Source organism: Branchiostoma floridae, chromosome 1 (assembly GCF_000003815.2).
Source record: "Branchiostoma floridae strain S238N-H82 chromosome 1, Bfl_VNyyK, whole genome shotgun sequence".
Lineage (NCBI taxonomy): Eukaryota > Metazoa > Chordata > Leptocardii > Amphioxiformes > Branchiostomatidae > Branchiostoma > Branchiostoma floridae.
Genome location: NC_049979.1, coordinates 10,511,979 through 10,535,269, shown reverse-complemented (window position 1 = coordinate 10,535,269; position 23,291 = coordinate 10,511,979). Strand labels below are relative to the sequence as shown.

The 23,291-nt window shown below is 40.2% G+C and overlaps 1 protein-coding gene across 2 annotated transcripts in view; it reads left to right on the top strand.

Annotated features, from left to right (window-relative positions):
* The first annotated feature begins 82 nt into the window (after positions 1–82).
* The window catches only part of LOC118414906 (polypeptide N-acetylgalactosaminyltransferase 16-like), a 34,429-nt gene continuing 11,220 nt past the window's right edge, over positions 83–23,291 (top strand). Inside the window, exons 1-8 of one of the 2 annotated variants that reach the window (XM_035819205.1) lie at positions 83–484; positions 8,478–8,588; positions 10,066–10,241; positions 17,927–18,028; positions 18,459–18,526; positions 20,036–20,101; positions 22,312–22,433; positions 22,970–23,057. In XM_035819205.1, the coding sequence (XP_035675098.1) occupies positions 335–484; positions 8,478–8,588; positions 10,066–10,241; positions 17,927–18,028; positions 18,459–18,526; positions 20,036–20,101; positions 22,312–22,433; positions 22,970–23,057 (883 nt within the window). In that variant the 5' untranslated portion in view covers positions 83–334. The remainder of the gene's footprint in view (positions 485–8,477; positions 8,589–10,065; positions 10,242–17,926; positions 18,029–18,458; positions 18,527–20,035; positions 20,102–22,311; positions 22,434–22,969; positions 23,058–23,291) is intronic. The other variant, XM_035819213.1, reaches the window with a different exon arrangement.

Sequence of the window (23,291 nt, the reverse complement as noted above, 5' to 3'; positions counted from 1 at the left end):
TCTTTAAATCATATTATACAAATTAAAATGCCTTATTTTTACTGTTATAATACTGGTAATGCCGGTAAGTAGATCGGCCGAATTTGCCGCAACACCGGTGAAAAGTTACCCTATCAGCTGACTGAGGATCTGCAGAGTGAGATCAGAGAGCGGCGCGCCTAGTCCGTACAGTACACACATAGACTCCACTGGCGCTTCGGACCGTTCAGCCAGGCGTGTCAGCTCGACTTGCTGCGGGGTTCACCTGAGGGGAACGGGAGTCGCACGTGAGGCGGCGGGCAGTGCGAAGACCGCGCCCGGATGGTGAGAGTCGCCGGCGGGGCGGTGCAGGGAGATGCGGGGAGCGATGCGGCGGCGGTTGACACGCAGTCGGGTCCTGCTGGCGTTGTTTGTGGCAGCTTGGGTCCTGGGTATCGTGTACTATAGCGCCCTGATCGGCTCCGACAGCGGTAGCGCCGACGGTGGAGTGGTCAACTACTTCTTGGTAAGGCATCAGAACTTTTCTTCGATGTTTTAAGATCCATGAAAAATCTTGTGAACCGCCTCGTCAACACAGCAAATTCTTGTTGTGCTCTTCTTTCTGCGGTCCGCTATGTGTTCCGACCACACGCTGAGCCTGTACCGTTACAATCAGTGCTACGTGCGTACGTAGCGTAAATATCCTGTTTACTATAAAATCTTGCTGCCGTCGACAACTCCTGTCCGCGTTAGATAATGTTGTTTTCATTTCATTATCACTCGACTCTTAGCCACACACCAAGCTTCTGTACTGTAGTGTAGGTAACTTTACCTGTGTGATCCGTTTTCTTAGTACATGCAAGCGTTTGACTACTCTATACAATACAAGGACATCCTTGCTCTATGCTATGCTTGCTTTGCTAAGCCCTGATACAGAAGTTTTCAATTTTGCCTTGTCTATATAACGAATTCAAAATAAGATGAGGAATTGTAGCTGGTAGGAGGGCTTGGAGTCCTTTTAATTCCAACAAAAAGACCCTTTGTGATGGAAGTCTCACGGAAAGGTGTGTCACAGTTATGTAAGTTGTTAAGGTGTTAAACGTAAAGCTCCTTTGTCAAATGGCAGGACTGGATGGTGCTTCTTGCTGTGACTGTAGCATTAAATATAGTCATATGTCAAAAGATTCAACCTTTTATGATCACATTGCTTGCAGTTAGTACTTAGAGGCTAGCTAGCCTGGATACAAGACTCCAGCCGGGCTGTCCGCCCGATATTGGTCTAAACTGAGTCAGGGGGCCTACTGTAGAACTTCCTTGGGAGCATGTTGGCCCTAGACTAGGCTAGAGTGGAGTTTGGCTCTATACTCTAGGCCCAGGAAACAGTCTGGCATCCAGGCTAGTCGTCAGCATGCAGTGGTGTACAGTAGGTATCATGAGGTGGTCTCGGGGATTAGCAATCCCACTGCCAGTTCACAAGGTCAACTGATCAGGGGTTTGAATCACAGCCCAGTCGTTCAGAGTTCAGAACCCCAATATGCACACCTCTGGTTTGAGTTGCAGTCCTTCAAGTTCAAAGGAAAGCTGCATGTCGTTGAACCCCAGTTCAAGGAGAGCTAGCCATATGAGGGGAAAGAGTAGTTTTCCCCAATGTACAATGATCCATTAGACAGCTTGCACCAAGGACCTCACCTCACTTACTAACAAGGCAGAAGGGAGTGTGTAATACATTTACTGTGTTAGTACTAGGGCTGGGTATCGGTACAGCGTACCGGTACAAAACCGGTTTTTCTTATTGGACCGGTCCAGAAAAACCGGACCTGAAAAAATTGGGTGGACCGGACGTTGGACCGATTAGAAAATTAAGAGATTATTTTGTCAGGCATTCACACGTTTTGGCGCTTGTAGGTGGAAGAAAATAACAAGAGTGAAGTAGAGTAGAGGTTATAGTAATGTCTACCAAGTTTTACAGCCAATCGTACAGGTGCAGTTAGCGTAGGATTTTAAAACGCCGTGTAAATCTAAAACTCCACCAAACAGATTTCTTTGTAGTGAAATGGACCATTGGTATGAGTCATACTGAATCAGGTCCAGGTTCAGGTCCGGACCTGGACCTGATCCTCTGGACCTGAACCGGACCTGGACCTGAATTTTCTGTACCGGTACCCAGCCCTAGTTAGTACTGTTACCAGTATGTTCTGAAATTCAGATTCATGCCTTTTTGCTTGAGAAGTTCAGTCCATTGAAAGCGTACATGATATGATTGATGAATTGTAAAATGTTCAGTCTTGTACATTGTAGTGGCACAGTCTGTCATCAATGGAAGTTTGCAGGCATGCATGAGAGAGTTTCTGAGGGTTGACTTCCAGTGCATCCTGTCCCAGGATCAGCATTCAGACAGGATTTAAACTCCGTGTACTTTTGTCAAGTAGAAATTTCCTGTGAGAAACTCTTGTTCAATTAAAACCAGTTGCTAATGAGTACAGCACACAATAGCACTGTTTAATAATTGCAAGTAGGTTTCTATAGGTTTTCCTTCCAGTATATCCTGCCCTCAAGGTCAAGAAACAAACAGAATTTAATCTTTTTTCTATTCTTGTCAAGTGGAAGTTTCCTGTGTTTTCAATCTTAGGTTTAGAGAACTCAAAGGCCTTCCTTAGTAACAGCAAGTAAGTGTACTTGGGGCAAAACAAATATAATATGCTTACAGCCCTGAGGATCCCGCCCAACAATTAAATAACTGTGCAGTCAAAAGCAGAAACAAATCTGATAAGAACTTCACCTAGTGACTTCAATAGTCGGTTTCCAGGTTCAGTTGTTAGCGCATAATGCAAAGCCTGGTATAGGATTTTTTTTCCTAAACTCCTGACTGAAGTTGGAAAAATCATCACCATCATTCTTGCTGCTTGTCAGCTGTGAAAGTGTCCACTTAGGCCACACCAATTTAATTTCTTGGTTCACGGATTTTTTCATAAAAAATATGGAGCGAGAGGGCGAAATAAAAATAAAAATAAAAATTGTAAAATGGTTGGGGTAAAGGTAAGGGCTAATCCAAAACATAAAGAATAAAAAGTTTTCAGCTTGAAAAAAGTACAAAAGACTATTACTGTACAGTAACAGCACCTGTTCGTTGAAAATTACAAAAGTAGTGTCAGTTTTTATGTTTGCTACACCAGAAAGCTGGCGAATGGTTTCATATATGGTGAAAATTTGCTGAGTGGTAATTTTTATTTTTATTTTTTTTCTCCAAAAAATAGGAGCGAGCGAATCCGTGAACCAAGAAATTAAATTGGTGTGGCCTTAGCCTAAAAGAAAAATGAATACATGAACTAAGACTTGAGAAAAGACTAGCTTGTCATTTTTTAAAGTTTCTTAGCCAAGTCTTCTCCAATCCTGGGCAATCATCCAACTTTAAGTCACATCAGGAAACCAGTAGTTTCCTCCCCACTGCAGTGCTGTGTGCTACCACACATTTCTGTGATCTGCAATGTATCAGTGGTGTCTTTTCTTCTTTTTACACTAAATAATCTATATTGAAATTTAGCCTTTTTTTTACTGAGTCAATCAAAAGTCATACCATTTGTTTAAGCATTATAATACATGCTTTATTTCCACATCTATAGGACCTATAATTAGCTTTATTGCAAGGTGAATTTTATATATTGTCCTTGTCGTTTGTCACATCTGCTAGTAGTTCTATGCCCTTGTTTTCCTGTTCTTCCTGTACTGCACAGTATTGCTCACAGTCACAGCCACAGTATGGCTAGACTGTCTTGAATGACATCTTGTATCCATTACCAATGACCCTGCACTTTGACTGGGTCAGGTGCAGAAGTACATTGAAGGCAGGTACTGTGACAGCCTGTCTTTGCCTCCTAATTGTACATTAGAAACATATTTTCTCCTGTTGAGTTCCCTGTTTGATGGCTGATCCACTCCCACTGGGCCTTGTCTGAGTCACCCATTTCGTTGCTTTTATCACTGACAAATGTAATGATACTTGAAACTATCCAGAAAACATAACATCGAAAATTCCCAGGCAATGAGTCACTTTTGGATGATAATGTACCAGTAGTAGTTGGAAGTCAATGGTTTACTTTACTTCCATTTGAGATAGCATATACTCCATTATTCAATGATTGACCAGCGATTCAGCAGCTACAATTTTTTTCTAAATTGTTTGATTTTCTGATTTCAGTATCAGCCGGAGGTAGCAGTGAATGCAAATATTGATTATGTACACACCACCTACCTAACTATTGTAAGCACTGCTGTGTGGTCCCCTGGTGATATCAGTGTCCTATCATGGTCTCCAAGGGCCAGGCTGATCACTGGCAACATGGAAACCAGGTGTTCATGTCATCCACTTTTGTCTGAGTACCTTTCATACAGGTCCTCCTGGGAGCATATTTGAGCTTGCACAATAGACCAGAGTTGTACGTCATAAAATTCTCAGTCAGACACAGGGTCGTTCCCAAACTTAGGTCAGCGTGTTGTTTGGTGTTCTGAAATCAGTTCCATACTTTTCAGAAAGAAAAGGAGACAGAGTTGAGTGTGTATCACCTGAGGCTCTTGTCTGTTAATTAATAACATTAGTCATTACTACTAGTACTAGTACCAGACTGCTTTAGGCCTCTTATTTTCTGCCAGACACCAAGGGAAATTAGGAGATATGATGAGCATAACGGCATGTATGTGCACGGAAGGCTTTGCTTTTACATTTAGACCTGAATAACCAACCCTTACAGGCAGGGGTTTTCCTTTAATATAATATTTGAATTTCACAAGAGACAGTGGGATATAATGTCTTTGCAAGCAAAAGAACCATCTGTGTTTGTAGGCCTTTGTTTTGAATTATGCATGGAAGTTTTTATTGACTTTTGGTTGACTTTTTATTATAAATGCCCCTGTTCTTTGGATGTGACGTAATAGTTCACTTACGTGGCCGTTGTTCCTGTCCATGTTGGTTTGATGACTGATTCCGCTTTCTCTGGTATTTGCACTTGGTGGCTGTGGTTTCTACCAGTTTGTTGTGAAAACATCTGTCTATACCAAGGACTTTCTCTTTTTTTCATGCTCCTGTAAGCACTGTACAATACAGACATAATACTAAAGGCATTTAGAATGATTGGTTTAGAATATAGTTTTTGTGATTAACATTTTGTGTGTGCATGTGTGTGTGTGTGTGTGTTTGGTGTAGGAGAAGGCCACCTTACCTGTAGTTCATGCTAATCTCCAAGTAGAGGAAGGGTCCAGGTATGCCTTTTACTTTTATGAGGATATTTTTTTTGCTTTTTAAATGTCTTTCACAGGTCTGCCTGTATTTTTCTTGTCCACTACTTCTCATAGGAAATCTATGAGAACGACATTCAAGAATTCTAAAAAAAAGCACTGGGTTCTGACCCTTCATCTACTTGGAGATATTAATGTTTGGTCAGAGCATGTTCTGTATTAATTGATAGCTCCCAGGACAGAAAGTGTGTGCAAATAGTTTGAGTGGCTGATTGTTTAAAATCAATCCTGCCTTAGGATACCAGTGTTTACTGACCAAGCTGGAAGGAAACACCTCCCTCTTCAGTACTTTGTCCCAAGTTGTAGCTCATTAGGTTTGTTTGGGGCAGGACAATATTTGTATGGGATTGGGTTGTAAAGGAAATGACTCACTTTTGGAGGTGGCCATTGCATTGGTACACTACATTAGGATAAAATTAGATCTACATCCAGGGAACTACTTACTGCACCATTGCCATCTTTAGCTACCACAGTAGCTTAAGTTACAGACTGAGATTTTTTTAATAGTATGTAACGCTGGGTCACCTTGGCTTTATCCGCTAGGTAACTTATTTTTTTATATCCATTGTTTTTTAACAAGATCTAGATCTATTCAGGGGTATCAAATCAACTGGCGGGGCTTTCAAATTGCAAAATATTACAGTTATATGAACAATATTGCTTCATCTGGCGACTTGATACCACTTAATTACCAGATTTTGAAAATAATGGACATACGTTATTTTTAACCCGTGGATAAAGGTGAACTAGTGTTAAGGCGATGCCAAATTCTTTTGTTGCTTCTCAGATTTTTTTCAGAAAAAAATTGGACTGACAGGTCGAAAAATAAAAATAGATTTTTCAAAAGGTCTGGGGCGAACACAAAATAAAAACAGACTGAGGAGTTTAATGGCATGTTTTATACAATGAATTCCATCCTTTAATTTGTTACTAATGTTCTGAATAAAAGGCATTGTTATTAAACTGAAATTATGTGTATGTGGCTCTGAATGGTAATATTTACAGGTTTTTGATAGCAAAACTTGTAATTTTATTTCTAGAGACTTAATTTTTTTGAAAATGAAAAAAATGGACAGTCAAATCCAAGAAGCACCAAATAAAATTGGTGTGGCCTAAAGGCATTTTTTTTATTCAATTACAATGAACCTGCATGATAGATTCAATATGTTCCATTTTGCAAAGGTACATATTTATTACATGCTCTAAGGTAGACCTTGGGAAGATGTAATAGGTAACATCTATTCATGAATGTCTTAGTGATATTGATATTATCTTCCTAGCAACAACACCATCAAGATAAAAAAGACCCCCTGGACATTTTATCTGTTGGTTTCTGGGATAAATACATTACACGTACATCTGATTACTTAGTTTATGTGTATGCTTCTAGTAGCAGCTTTACGGATGGCAATACAGCAGGGCTTTAGCCAGCTTGAATTTTTTTTCCGTCAGCCCAATTTTCATTGACGGAAAAATCCTTCCGAAAATTTTTTTTTCCGTCATCGTTTATTATTTTCCGTCATTGGCTACAAAATTTAAACAAAACAATGTCTGCCTCGTGCGATCATTATCACGCCCTTCCGTAACGTCACCATTCACAACCTCAAATAACACACACACGCACGCACAGAATTGAAGCAAACCTGATTAAAGTTTATTGAATAAAAACGATCTACTACCTGATGAATTCCTATAATAAAAGAAACTTTACTTATTAGTCTCCGTCTCCTTCAATGGGTAATGGCAAAGCTAAGCTAGTTCGCATACTTCGTAGTCTTTGATATTCTCGGTCATCGGAAGACAGCGTCAGCGAAAGGACTTCACGAGTCGTGCTACGAATTTGTCAACGTAGGTCAAGGTAGGTAATGTTTTACTTCATAACCTACACAATGGTTTCCTATATCGTCAATTGAAAGCTACTTGTATACTTACGACATAAAAGGACAACACTAGTCGACGTAACATTCACAGAATTTCAATCAAAATTATGGAATCGGCACCAGCAAAAAAATTGCCGCTAGCAACAACAAGTGCTACGTCATCTTCTGGGTGAAAGTTTGTAGGAACGTACCAACTACCAAGCTAGTGCAAGCGCCCGTCGGACCAGTTTAGTCTTTTGTCATGTAACACTTAGCGCATGTTGTTTCCGTAAGACGCCCGTTGTTTATTTTATTTTATTGTCATGTAACAGTTAGCCCATATGTTGCGCTCGTAAGACGCTCGATGGTTATTTTATTCTATTGTCATGTAACAGTTAGCGCAAGTTGGGCCCGTTCCCGCGCCGTTGTTTATACCACGTAGCAGTATGTCGGAGTCGGGCCAGTCGGCCCCGTTCTTTATGTAAATTCATTTTATTGTTATGTTACAGTTAGCACATGTTGTTTAACATTAAAAGTAAACAAAAACGCATATAACAGACTTCAATTGAGACCTTCTGGCGCCGGTGGTCATGGCGCGTCAATTTACCCGCCCAGTGTATTCTTTTAATGCAAATAAAGAACGCCGGCGCTTGCCGTGCGCTGGGAAAAATCGGCCCGCGGGTTTTTTGGCGTGGTTTTCGCGGCAGTTTTTCGGGTGTTTGGGCGTGGTATAGCCGTACTTTATTTAAATTCAGGAGATTCCATATCTTTCTCCGTGATTTTTTTCCGTCAAGGTTGACGGAATGGTTTAATTTTTTTTCCGTCAATGGCAGCAAATTTCCGTCAATTGACGGAAAAACGGACGCTGGCTAAAGCCCTGCAATACAGTATCACAAGGACCAACACAGCGTCCAGTCTGCATTGAGATTATATTGCTGCTTGTTTGGGGATACAATGTAAATTCACATAAAAAAGTATGTAAATCACAATGGTTACAAACTTTGACAAAGCAAATTTCTTTATTTATCCCAAATGTGCCCCTGTGTGGGCTGATTGTTACTTGACTGACTAGCGATTATGAAATGGACATTACAAACTTTACAACATGGTGATTTATCCTGATTGTCAACTTTACAACATGGTGACTGGGTTGAACTTGTCTGCTTAGCAACTTTGGCCTAATAACATTTGTGACTTATCATCATTACCTTGGCATGGGAGCAAAAGTTCAATTTCTGGCATTGACCTAAAGGTAGAGGCTTTAATAGTGGGTCCCAGCTGACTGTTGGTGAGAGTGAGGCCTTGTTGAACTCTTCAAACATATGTTGCATGACGACCTCACACTTTACATGACCTTGTCCCTTCTTCCAGATCACCAAACCCAACAACAGGACTACTCTGGGTGACAGCCATTTTGAGGCCTACAGCCGTTACCAGCTCTTGGTTGCTGCAGATGTTGAGGATACGCTGAGTTTTAAAAAAGTGTGTTTGTGTGTGGGGTGGGAGGTTAATTTTAGGGGCAATATGAAGCTCTCTTGAGTCTCTATTGGCAGAGAGCTGGGTGCAGGCATTACTCATCAAGGAGACTGGCACCATGGTTTCTGATGTCTATTGCTTCAGATCTTGAAACCAATCCAGAGATATTTTTTTTAGTCATCTTCTACAGGAAGTGCAACTTATCTTAGCCCACTCTTGCACCATGTTTACTCACTCCTTTGAGATGCAATAACCATGTTGAAATGCTACTTTGTTCAGTTGAAAACTGGAGTTCTGTGTGATGTACACGTAATACCCACTAGGTATACTACATTCCAAGTCATGTATAGCAGCTTCCTGCTTGTAGTTTCCCTTCTGGTTGTTTCATGAGTAATTGTCTAGAAAGAAAAAAAAGAAGCTCTTTAGAAAGCAGAAGGCTAAAATACTTTACAGTCAAGAATGTATATAGCTGACATTTTCTGCAGCCTGTACAGTAGTATCTAGAGTTTGATTATACTGCTGCTGGGATCCCTGACACATGGGTAGGCAGCAGTAGTCTTCACACCGTGCTTCAAGCAGCTCAGTTCAGCAGGTTCACCTTGGTTAAGCCACACACCTTGATATACAATGAAAGGAAAGTAAATAAGCATTCTATGCAGACAGGTTGGAATTTAAGGTTTTTAGAATGAAAAAGAAAAGAAAAAGTTTTTTTGCTGCTGGAATACAAATGAATACAGGAAGATGTTTTAGTCCAAAATTCTGCTGCGATTCAAATTCACGTATACCTATACATATCCAATTTGTATTGCAAACAAAGACAAGTCTCCCATTCTCAGTCTCTGATAATTGCTGGTTTGTAACTTGCTATCATGCTGGATTGATATGTTACGTGCCTGATTGCATCTGAGATTATAAACTAAACTGCACGTGCTCAAGTGTCTATGAGAAGATTTATTCTGTGCAATGCTATTCATCTGCTGCTTTTATTTTGATTTACCTCCTATAAATGTGCTTGTTTTGTGCTTGGTAGCAGATTTGAATCTAATTGATGTGAGCGCATAATTTATAGCGTAGCATTTATCATTCCTTTATAAGCCTAATACGTTACATATTAATAGGAAAGGTAAATCTTAACAGGTAAAAGAAGTGTTCGTATTGTTCATACATATGTTATTGTGTTGTAGGGCTCGAATTCCTTTTAGGGCACGTGGTGTAATTGATATGTATTTGTGTAACTTTAAAGCAATATAACAAAGTACAACAAAGATTTTATTGCTTTGTGAATGTCTGATGCTTATTTTCAAGAATATTCTGTATAGAATCTATTGTTGTACAAAGGTACTTGAATAGCCTACAAAAATATCTAGGTGCACCCAAAGTAAAAAATTAGGTGCCCAGCTCCAAAGTTATGATGTGCTGTTTTTATCATGTCTTGTTACATCCCGATTTAAAAGAGTTTAACTCTATCACAATTTTTCCTTAGGGCCGTGATACCAGTCAGGTGTATGGTCAGTCCCTGGGAGTCAACTTTGACGGACGGACATATATAGAAGGTGGTCAGCACGATGCCAAGGACTCCTACAAGAGGCATGCCTTCAATCTAGCCGAGAGTGACAAAATCTCCAGTAATCGCCCTGTGCCAGACACTAGGAATTACAGGTACGTGTACTTAGCTAATTGATGTTAATTAACCCTAATCAATGGGTCAAGGTTTCTCTCCTGCTCAAAGAAGTAGAGACTTTGGGACTTAATTAAGAGATCATGAAATAGGTCAATCCAATTATCAAGTTTTCACCCCCAAGCTCATATTACTGATGAGGGTGAAATCTGTACATGGAAATGTGGAAAGCATGTCAGGGTACAGGATGAAAGTATGTGTGTTGGCTGAAGTCTCAGGCCCTGATGCCAGAATTGATTGAATTTTAACAGTAAGATATGAAACTAGAGAATGTCATGGGTATACTAAGCGTACCATAAGGCTTGGAAGGTTTTTAAATTTTTGGAGATAGCCCCTTCAAAGGCGTCAGGAAAATTTAACCCTTTTCAAACTCTCAATTTAGCCTTGAAAACTTGGCCAGGGTGGTTAGGGATAGAGTTGGCCAAGTTGGCAAAGTGCTGGAACATCTGACACATCACAGGTCTACAAATACAAACAGTCTGATGGCATAATGTAGCCAGTGGATCCACCGCAGCAAGTTGTCATAGAACATGTATAAGTACAGGTACCATCTGCATAGTAGTTCGCTCCTATGTTTGCTTCTGTCTTGATCTTTTGGTGGTGATGTCAGTTACTGAGCAAATTAAGGAATGGGTTCAGAACTTCTAAAGCGCTCATTTTATGACAACAGGCCCTCCAACAAGTGAACGGAGGGCGTTTTGGGTGTTGGAACACCTGTTTGGATGAGCGCCAGACGGAATAGCAGAGAAGCGGCTGTATATAGTGTATAATAAATGTCGGAGCAAACTATTATCTGGATGGTACCCAGTCAATTTCTTTTATGCATTACAAAATCAACTTAGGCATGTTTCCCTGTTTCAAGGAGACATTCTGTTTGACCTTTGCCAAGTGTAAGCTGTACGCTGGACCATGACAATGAGACTGGTCAGGAGATTTAACACTGAAAAAGTGTGAAGGTCATCACCATAATGGGGATAGTCAGGGGGAAGGTGGATGGATATGAAGATAGAAGGCAGAAAATACCCAGCTGTTGCCACTTTTACACTTATCTTTCTAGTGCATAAGTGCTAATGTTCCCATCTACCTGCATCGGAGGACAGAATTTTAGTATATTGCAAAGCAGGCTTACTAGAACCAAGTAATCATACTCTTCAACTGAGTACTAGGCGATTTGGGTGGCTGTAAGCGAGTGTTCAATACTCAGAGAAAGTGGATTTCTGGGTGTTTCTGTTAGACCTGTAACTTTAATGGAACCTGGCAGAGTGCTGAGATCCCTGTGACCTCCAGGGCAGGGTGGGCTGTGTTACACTGTGGCTGTTTTAATTTCCATGCCTTACTTTTTTGGCCCAAGACCAATGTGAGATGGAAGTAACACCCATACTTACACTATACTTACATGTATGCACATTGCATTGACTGCAGACTCTCACACTGCAAGTATATACTCTTTCTTGCATTGCATTAGTTATTTCCACTACAAATACCCCCTTTCCCCATCATAGTCCTCCTATAGGAAATGCAATGTATGTCTCTTTGAACTTTGATAAATTTATATATTATACTTGATATTGTACTTGATCTGTGTTTTGGCAGATAGGGTTTTAAAATGTGCCTAGTTGCCTCTTTGGAAAAACGTTAACAGGTAGCCTTTCTTATACTTACAAACAGGGCAGCCTAGGCTAGGAACAAGAAGTCAAAGATCTCATGCCTCCGTGAAATAGTCGAAGCTTTTATGAGTTTTTTCATGCCACAGCCCTAGCCTTATCATGCCCTACAACAGGTGATGCTCAACAAGTCTCAAGCCATGCTGGTGTCCCAAATTGAGGTTGGTGATCTCGCCTGCAGACTATGGACTGAACAGTGAACTCGCAAAAGGGTTGTAAGCCTGTAATTCTACAGTACCTGAAAATACTGCTAGGGGGTTCAAAATCATCATGTTTCTCCCTGACCCCAATAACTACTAATATATTAAAACTCATACAAATCCATGAAAAGGATCTTGAGTTATAGTACTTATACTGCAAACACACAAACGGAACCAAACATCCCTCCCAGAGGTAAAAACTGCAGGATGCAGGAAGCCTTGTTTTTAAAATGAGTATTTGCACTGTCTATTTGTGACAGAGATGTACATTTTGTATCCTGTTTATATTCTCTCATTGTATACAACCTCAGAGCTTCACCTCGCACGGAACTATAAACGCAACACACTGCAAACGTAAGAATATTAATAAAGAATGTACATATTTATGTTATGGCTACAACCATGAACTGGGATTTCTTAACTGATTTGAAGCAGGTGACTGGATTGGCAGGGAAAACTGATGGTGCAAATATGTTATGACTATTTCGTATTCAAACTAAATGATAACATTTATTTAGTATCCTGCCATAGATTGAAGAATGTACAGTTACTGTATCATATGCATTATGGCATGCAGGGTGTGCCTAGATACTGAGAAGGACCTAAGAGGATCTTAAAGGACAGAGGTGGCATGTCAGAAGATTTGAACCAGTACCTCTGGGTCCTGCGCCTAACATTACGCCAACATGATGCCACAAAAGATATATTACCCAATAGACACCAAGTACTCAAGCTCAATGACCCTTTCCAATATCATACAGCCCGCTGTGTATTCTGTCGGCATTATACTTTATAGATGTACATCCTGGTGGTGACATTTCCATGACCTGATGTTTGTATCTGGAATAACTTTAAGCAAAGAAGGTGCATCTCAAATTTCCTGTTTCATGTCTTCATTATGCCTGTACCTAAAGGACCGATAAAGGATTGCTTCTCTGTTTCCTTAATGATGATTCCAGGTCCCTTTCATTACATAAACCTCCTGTGGAGCTTCTCTAATCAGTCTTGGAATGACCAAAGGCATATCACTGTGAGCATATATAGAACCTATCATCTGCATCCCTTGGAGACAGGCCAAGAAGGTGGGAGGCTTGTGTGAAATGTGCTACTGACTGATATGTTCCTGATATTGCTGCTCCATGAGTACAGTTGGTGGAAATGTCTTCTTTTTTTTTAAAAATCTACATGGCTTTCGATATCATATTATCAACAGAAGTTCAAAGGTCTCATGCCTACATTTAGAGTCTTTCATATGGCATGTTTAATTGAAGTTCATTTCTCATGTAACATGGTTTTGATTAATATTTCACTTAAAGAAGTTCCTCTCAAAAAAGGTCACATCACTCTAAGATTAGCATGACTAGCATAATACACAACTGCAAAAACACATTCAAAAACACAAGAATACAAACACCCAGACACACCCAAAACCAACCTCTGCACACCGAGGCTGTGATGATGATTGCTTTTTTCATCACTCTTCCAGTTTATATTCTTTTCTTCACTGTCTCCATCTCTCCCCATATCATTCCTGATCCATCAGTCCCCTCAGGAATCCTGACACCTTTAGAAAAAGACCTGTGTCAAATTAGGATTTAAAGGGGTTTTACCAGCAGAGGTGTTGAGTGTTCCAGTCCTGTAGTAGATGAATCACCTTCTTTCTCTTCAGTTAGACCTCTTGCTCCTTAGATGGCATTGCTTACATTTTGTAGACAACACAATCATGGAAGAGTCTGCTTACATGTACATAGTCTTTGTTGGGAGTCCTACGGACATGCATTGACTGTCTAGTTACCATGGAAATCCTGTGGAGGTCTTGGTACAGTAGTCAAGAACTGTTTTTTCCATCAATCTCCCGCTTGCACAAAATTCCTGAGTGTCCTTTGCTTCTGTCTGCTTGAAATTTGCTTAAAGTTACACTTTGGCTATTTAGCTCAATTTACAGCAAGGAAGTAACAGCAGTAGACAAAATTTCAACTACTGGTCTATTGCATTCCAGTCTATTGCAACTTGGACTGTTCATTGATCTACTTAAGGACCAGGATTAACATCAATATGAATACTGATCGGTACACAACTGGCCTGAAATATTCCACTTGGTCTGTAAAAGCAATACCTGTACATGGTTGTGATTAGTGAAAACTTCAAAGTCTTGTGTCAGTGGCTGGCCTGGAATTACTCAAACGCTGTCTTTGCAGGTGCTATGGTAACGGTTATGCTATGGTCTTACCTGTACCATAAACTCTAAGATATTATATATAATGTACACTTTGGCATGCTTCCAACCAGTAAATTGTACAGCAAATGTATCCAAGCTTGATAACAGTCACCATGTGTGTTCCAAATAGTTCAGGGAATATTCTCACTTCAGTGTGTAACATGCATTGGCAAAATACCGGTAGTAAGACTTATACCAGTAGATTAAAAATACTGGAACTTAAAGAGATCTACACATGCAACAATAGTTATTTCTGAGCTGTGCACACTTCAGACATCTAGGTGTCCAATACATCATTTACAAAGCATCGATAACAATGCATTCGAAGACAACAAGGCCAAAAGTTTTCAGTATCTTTTTCGGGGTACGCAGCTCGTCGTGGGACGAACACACTGTCACATTCATTGCCAAATTTATATAGATCATAATTACACATGCTCACTGCACAAGACGAACATGATTCAACAACAATCTTGAATTTCTGTTGGTGACCTACAACTCATGTAAAAGTGTGAAGAACCGTTGCATAATAGCCCGGATCTACGACTGAATGGGCAAAATTGAACGTACGCAGCCATTTTCCCGCCATTTTTATATCTACGCTAGCAGTGAAGTGTTACATCATAGCGGTTGTGACGGACAGAAGTTAAATGAAAATTCTTGACAGTATACATCCGTTTTCTCATGACATTTTGTATGCTCATGCAGGTTTATGTTTTATGCATTTACTGACAGAAAAGGAAGGAACATCAGAGGATGTATAAATGTACATACCGGCAGTTAATTGTGCCGTGTTTCTTCCTACCGGTATTTTGTACCCCCTTCCAACCACGCGCCCGTTCGCCATGTAATTCCGCGGCGTGTTACAATTACGATATTACGCTTTTAGCAGGACAAGAGTGGCAGAAAAGTTAAACAGAAGAAGTGGCAAGGGTAACCTATAACAGCAACATGTAACTGGAGAAAATGATGCGTTGACAATTTGTCAAATCAGTATGGCTAGAGAAATCGTCGTAAACGTACCGGTATTATGATAATAGATGTTACATCAAAGCCACTGATTGAACCTACTGTAGATCGTGAAAGATTTGGCTGGTTTATGTATGTAGTTTTTGCTGTGACATCAAAATACATATGTCCTTAAATCTTGCATTACGTTATAAATATCGTTGTTTTATCCATGAATGAAAACACTACAAACTCCTCCCTTTCCCTCCTACCACAAAATTGACACAAATTACAGTATCCTGAAGTTGAAACTTGTTCAATTTTCACAGCGTTTTTCATTTTCAATATACTTACTGGAAATGATAGGTAAATATCAGTGGTGTATAGATAACATCATTAATTGGGTTTAGGAACTGCATGATGCCAGTTGTCGGCGTCTTGGGTTTAAAATAAATTCCATTGTCCCTCAGGTAACAAAATTTACCTAGTGCCCCCTCCCCATCGTGACCGGATTGCCCCCACTAAATATCATACTGTACTTAGTAGGATATCCCATATGTTTTAAGGTAACCAATCTGTAGACATTAGATACAGTAGACAGTTTCAAGTGTAACATCAGAAAAAATTCTGTGGTTAAGGAAAGTAACAATTAAAATGTATCATGTGACAAAATGCATCTGTGTGGGAATTTTTTCGAAGTTTGCCTCAAATGGTCTAAACGGTCCAATTATCACAGATAAGACACTATGATGCATGTATTGACATTTCAGGTACTGTGTATAAATGCAGTCGTCATTCACTAAAAGAATTCCTTATGAAATTACAACAATTTAATTATCTGGAACAGTATTTTTGCTCTGCCAAGTCCCATTTGTATCTTTAAAATGGTCCAATTATCTCAGATTAGAGTCTTTTTTAGACATCATGATACATGCAGACATGTCTATTGACATCTGAGTTATGTTGTATGTTGATACAGTTGTACACTAATAAATTCCTTTATGAAATTATAAGCTATAACTATTGGCAACAGTATTTCTGCACTGCCAACTTCCATTTGTATCTCTGAAAAGCACAGTAGGAAGTTTTCAGCGCTAGCTTCAGGGTCACCGCTGGTTTCAGGGTCACTACTCCTGTGAAAGACTTGGCTAAGAGTTGACCTAAGGTCAGGTCACTCCCCCCAGAAACAGGGCTTCTCCTGATTAATATGGACAGCCAGGGAAACTTGACCAAGCTTTTTTGTCAGACAGTGCTGAAAGTGTTAATAACCTGACATTTTCTTGATGAACCTTATTGTTGGAAGTTACTTCTAATCAACATGGGGAACAAAATCACTGTCTGGAATGGATAGAGTAATGACAAGACTGAAAGGAATGCAATTTAGGACTTGCAGATGGATTTTTGGCAACCTGTAGAACCCTTTGAATGAAGGTTGCCCCTAACCTTAAACCTTTAGAAGAAGACATTTTCCTGAGATATTGATTTCTTCATTTTTGCATGTATCTGATCATGCAGCTGCTGTAACATGCAGCATTCTAAAGGTCCAGGAAAAAGGTTGCATGCCCTGAATTTTGATTATCTACATAAACTACTATAGATCTTGAAACAATCTCAATGGTTTTATTTTTGCAGTTTTCACAGTGATGACTCTGCTACAAAATTATGATACTATAGATATCAAGCTCCATTATGGTCCTACTGTATTAACAAAACATAAAATACTGCGAAAAAAGACCCAACCTTCCTACCATGACATTAGATCCCTATGAAAATTTATGAATCTGAAGTAGCTTGGGATAGCGATTTTGCCTTGGTACTGCGTTAACCAGAACTCTTCCTTAGTATACAATGTATATACATGTACAGAGGATCACATGATTGTGTGGCATTTACATCAGTTACTGTAGAAGGACAGATCTTGCAATGTCTCTTAAGTCTAAGTCAACCTCAATGAGAGATGGGTAATTTAAAAAAAAAAGGAAACATGTTCCACAACATTTTAGAATTTGGCACTATCACAACATTGTACAAGTTATAGATAATTTTCAGCTAATTGTGGATCTGAAATGACTCTCGATAGCTAAGGTCCTTGTCAGTGTGTTGTTTTGCACTAGTTTCCAGACTTTGGCTGCATTGAAAGGATATGTAAAGGATTACTTTCTGCCCGTTTGTTCTAGGGTCGACGTCTAAGACCCTGTTTTGACTGGGACTGGTTAGAGTAGTTGGTGCCAAGGAAACTGCTGGGAAAGCGAATAACCAAAGTTTGTTGGGTTTAAGTTGGGCTAGCCCAGGTGTTCTAGCTGGGCTCAACTTCTGTCCACCTGGTGTTCATTGTCACATACAGGTAATTTAATATCATTCTGGCTAGTTAACAACCAGTATGAGGATCTAGAAGTATTCCATCATCAAGTTTTCTCTCCACTGCAATATCACTATACTCAAGCCAATACAGTACAGATCTTTTAGTCAGCAATGGACAGTACTGTGCCTCTATGCCTCCTACAGCAAAACTAAATTGCCTTGAACTTGCCTTAAAATAGTTGCATGTAGCAGAGGTAAACTAACCAGGGCAGAACCCATCCTAGGTTATTCTCTGATCTTAACAATCATGTTTTCTATGTTGTCCATATTATCAGGTGCTCGGCCTTGGAGTATGATGCCTCCTCCCTGCCCCAGACCAGTGTCATCATCACCTTTCACAACGAGGCCAGATCTGCCCTCCTCAGGACCATCACTAGGTATGAATTGTAGGATGTCAGACTCTTTGGCTCTTCTATTACCAACTCGGCCTATGGCTAATCAGACCAACTCAGACCAACATGCTGGTCAACTTGTCCAAACACCCCAAACCTAAACCCTAACCCTGGCAAGTTGTCCAGGGTGTTGGGCAAGGTTGACTGGGCAAAGTTTGTAAAGGGCCAAATCATCCAGATCCCTATGTTGTTGAGCTTTAAGTACTCTTTTTAGCATACCAGAACTGCTGCCTTGGAAGGCCTTGACTTGTTTTACCTCCATGAAGTTGGAGGTACTGGTTTGGGTATACTGTTTTTACTCTGGATGATATATGGGGTTGTATCTCAACTGTTAGGCGGATCGCATTGTTTTGGGGTGCCTGGGTAGATGGGTGTATCATGATATCTTTCACCTTGCTCTTTCTGTCTTACACAGTGTACTGAACAGAAGCCCTCCAAACCTGGTGCGAGAGATTGTCCTTGTGGATGACTTCAGTGATGATCGTAAGTTAACAATGTACCAAAGTAACTAGTATCAATTCAGTGTCCATTTGGTGTAGTTTTACTTATGAAAAAGCCGCTATGTTAATGAGTACGTTGGTAAAAGATGTACATTCATCAAATGGTTGTTTGACAGTTACAATGATCAAAGAAAAGGTTTTTGATATCATAATATACTCGTTTTTATGAGATTGCCCAATATATATAGCCCCACATTTTTTTCCATCCTTTGAAGAGCAAGGACATTGATATGTAGACAAATTATTGCCCAATATCTAAGATGTCACAAAGGGCAGCAAGCTCTTGAAAAATGCAGGGCCTCCTGAGAGGAAAGGCCATTGATGGTGCCATTCAAGCCTCTATCAGGGAAAGAATATGAGAAAACCTTTCATATAAATCAAACATCATATCCATTCCCGACCTGACCACCTCTTGAAACATCATCTTTTATTGTCAGTGGTGCAAATAAAGATGATGATTGCTGCAGTTCTGACCCATCCTGCAATATGTACACTAGTGATACTGTGCAGAGGCCACAAACATTGGGATGTGTTGATAGTTTGGTAACAGCCCTGGAATTTTGTTTATTCATGCTTGAAGTGTGGACTTAAAGTGTAATCTTGAGGTCACAAAGCATGCCACGCCATAAGTGCACTACGTTTCTTGGCATATCCTCTTTCATTTTTCTCATCAACAATTAGAATTGACATGTCCTTCCTTGATTAGAACTGTACTGCATGTTGGTGTGCCAGATGATCCATGCTCTGTACAGCCATTTGTGGACCTGTTCTGTAATGTAATCAGAATGTTTTACACGACCTTCGTCCGTCCTCTGCTTTGGATCAGGATTTGCCAGAAAGTATACCCCTCATCAATCAATAGCCGGTAAAAGTAAGGTTGCTGCAGGACCTGGACCTGGCCTTCCATTACTGGGTGACATTTTTTGTGGACGTTAGCAAATCTATTGGTTTCACTCATAAATTCCTCTCCAGAGCCATTTGTGGGGCTGCAGGGATTACAGTTCCACAGCGGACCTCAAGCTGCCTTCAAGGAAAAGCAATGACCATAATGTGCATGTCTCGTGGGATTTGGGTGTTGCTCTTTCATCCATGTAGTGATGTGCTCATACAGGCAGACAGGAAAGTTTGGAATATCTATCAGTAGATATATACAATATCTAGCTATCAACCCATACATCAAAGTCCAACTGGCCATTTTGTGATGGCTGCATTAACACGGACAGGATATTTCTACTACATTGAGATAATCTGTACCTGAGGGGGTCCACATATCAGTCTTTGCTTTATCACCAAGTCTAAATCTTTAAAACACAATGTTATGATAGCCATAGATCACCTTCAGACATTAAAGTGACACTAAGTCCTTGGTGTCATCTTTACAGGCTTCATGTGTACAACTTCACTTACAGCTTACTTTGTCAGTTTGACGTACTGCCTCATTTCAGCATCATGTGGTGGTTGTTAATTTTCTGTCCTATGTTGTCCCTCCCAGCGGAGGACTGCCTGCAGCTGACGGCCATCCCCAAGGTCCGCTGTCTCCGCAACGAGCGCAGAGAAGGTCAGTCAAAGTCACAGAAAACTTATTGAAGACAAGTTATTAAGCTTCAGTACAACTCAACTTTCTTTGCTGTCTCATCTGCAAGGGGTGTAGAAAAGTTCAGTCAAAGTCACAAAAGCTAGAAAGGCAATATTTTTGTGAAAATGCAGAATGTTTTCCCTGTAGTCTTTTGTCAAGGTAGTTACACTCCCTGTAATATTGTTTGTGATTGAAAAGAAACCAGAAAGAAAACCCAGCCTACATCTACTCATTTTTGGTCATTAATACAGTCATACTTTGCCATTAGGCTTAGCCTATAGTGTTGTGGGAGTAAAACAAATTGCTCATATTTAAACAAGGAGGTTGTTTACAACAGATAACATCCAACCTAAGCTCTGATTGGCTATAGACAGAAGAAGAAGATTGAGAAACAAAAGGAACACACCAGCCAAAAAATATTTCCCAATAAGCAATAATCTTACAAATGAATCAGCTTTCAACTTTCTTTATATTCCATTTCTAGATTATGAGTACATGTATGTCATCAATATTGTGAGGTTGACCCCATATCAGTGAAAACTATCAACTCTCATTTTCTGTTGATAGTCATCACAGCCCATCATCAAAGCACAGTGTAGACTATATGATGAAGATGCAGTAAAATGCTTGTCACTTGAGGTCAGGAATATGGAAATAGGTGCATTTTGTCCTCCTGTGGCAAAGTCATGAAATGGTCCCAAGCGAGCTTGATGTAGTGATTGAGTGTGTGTGTGGCAGACGTTTACATGTCCCATGTCATATTCATGTCATGTCCACCAGGACTTTGTGATTACATGTATATGTGAGCTGTCAGGATGAGTCATTAACCATTATCAGCTGTCTGATAGGGTACCTCATAAAGTGGCCTATGCTTCCGATCGTTATACTACATCAGTCCTGTGCCACGAGGTTAGATATAGACAGTGTAGGGTAAAACACAATAAATAGTACATTTTGTATAAAGGATGTATCACTTATATACATATATAAACAGATTGAGCCAACCCTTGTTTTCAAGGCATGTCTTTATACCTCTATAATTATCAATTTCATGTACTTCTAGAAGTTCCTCCTGTCTTCACCAGCAGGATAACCCATTAGTTACGGTAGTCATTATTTCTCAGACATGAAAATCTAATTATCGGTTGGGATTTCCAGCAGGTCTAATTACTCTGCACCTAACTATCTTCCACTGGGCCCATCTGTATGCAGATTTCCTTCTGTGAGTGGAGCGGAGCCAGAAATATGATCATGACGCAGATGGATCTGGCATCCTCTGAGTCATAATCAATTTACTGGCAGAGTTCTTTTCTGTGTGAGATTTATGCTGCTCCTAAAAGGATTTTATTTGATGTAATCCTGCTGAGACAGCCCTGCACAGACTAAGCCTGATGCATTACCGGGATGCACAGGTTCCATTTTACATGCTTTTGTAAAGGCCCAGATCGAATATGAAAGCTATCAACTTCAAAGAGAAGGACTAGTACTTGTGAGTACTTTTTAAAAAAAAGAGGAAAAGTAGATTCACACAGTCGGACAGTTTCATGTCAAGGTATATAAATCTGCAGTCTAAATGCTGCCAGTCAAAGGAAGGCTGGTTGAAGTGAGATCTTAGTTCTAAGTACAAAATATGTACATGTATAACATGAGCTATCTATTACCCAAAAATTAGCATGTCGAGAACGTGAAATATCAAAACCAAAAGTTCCCCTGCAGTACCGTAGATAGTCGCTTGGTGTCTGGCACCTAATTACATGTGCAATGTATCATAACTGTCCATCCATAGCTTTGGTAGTTGCTTTTCCACTAACAAACAAACAAACAATCCCGCCCACAAAAAACAAAACAAATGGCACCATAAACATATTGGCAAAGACTATGATTATGGTCTTCATGTGATAGTTAGAACAAGATTCAGTGTCATGGTACAATTTTTAACTTTCTTCCAACACAAAGGTATACAGATGAAATTTGCAATGACCTCTGTTGCCTTCTTCTGGATCAATACTGATGACCAATCGTAAATTCGCCAAGACACTCCATCAGTGTCCTACTGGTTGAATTGAATTCGGACCACCATACCATATTCACCTCAAAGGAGGTCTATCATTCTAAGTTAGCCCAGTATGATGACATACATGACCTGGCTGCTCCCTCACCCATCCCCTCCTGCCAATGTTATTGTTTTGCAGGACTGATGAGATCTCGTGTGAAGGGTGCAGACGCCTCCACCTCCGACGTGCTGACCTTCCTGGACAGTCACTGTGAGGCTAACAAGGACTGGCTGCAACCGCTGCTGCAGAGGGTGAAGGAGGTCAGGATGATCGCATCACATTCAACACTGCGGCTGAGAACTTTGGGTTTAAAGGCACTGCCAGTGCAGTTTGTTGGTGCAAACTTTGGGAAATGAGCCAAGGCATCAATGGGAAAAAGAGGGCATTGCATCCTTTTTTTGTAGCACCGCATAGACTGTACTCCTCTTAATATTCCTTGTATGATTGTTCTAAGATCGCAAATTAAGGGCCTTCTTGAGATGATCGTACAAGTGTCACACAAAGTTATCTTTTATTGTAAAGGCTGTTTTAGATCCTTGTTGACAGTTGGTTATGTCACAGCCTACTGCAACGAATGTGGCCGTTCCCTAAATCTTTGAATGCAAAAACTGGAACAACAGTCCGGTCTACCATAAAATAAGCTATGGACACTGGTACAGTGATATCGAAGAGTGACAGAGGGTAACATGTTATTCCTTTCCTTTGGCACATGGTAGCTGTGTGTGAGACCTCCTTGTCAGCTTTGAGTGTCATCACCTTGAAAGTTCTCCCTGTGCTTATACAAATCTTTACTTAGGACCCCACACGTGTGGTGAGCCCAATCATAGATGTCATCAGCATGGACACCTTCCAGTACATTGGTGCTTCTTCTGAACTGAGGGGAGGTGAGACATTCTATCACATTGACATTGCTGTCACATACTGTATTTATTTATTTAACAATTTATTTAAGTTCACAGGGATTTAATTTTCACGGGAGAAAAGACTGTTTGCGGTGGTTTAAAGTTTGCAGTCACTGTGGCAACATGCACTGTCGTCTTTTACAGCCATGGAAAAATGTTCGCTATGGTTTTAAGTTTGCGGTAAAGTGGCCACCGCAAAAAAACACGAATATAAAA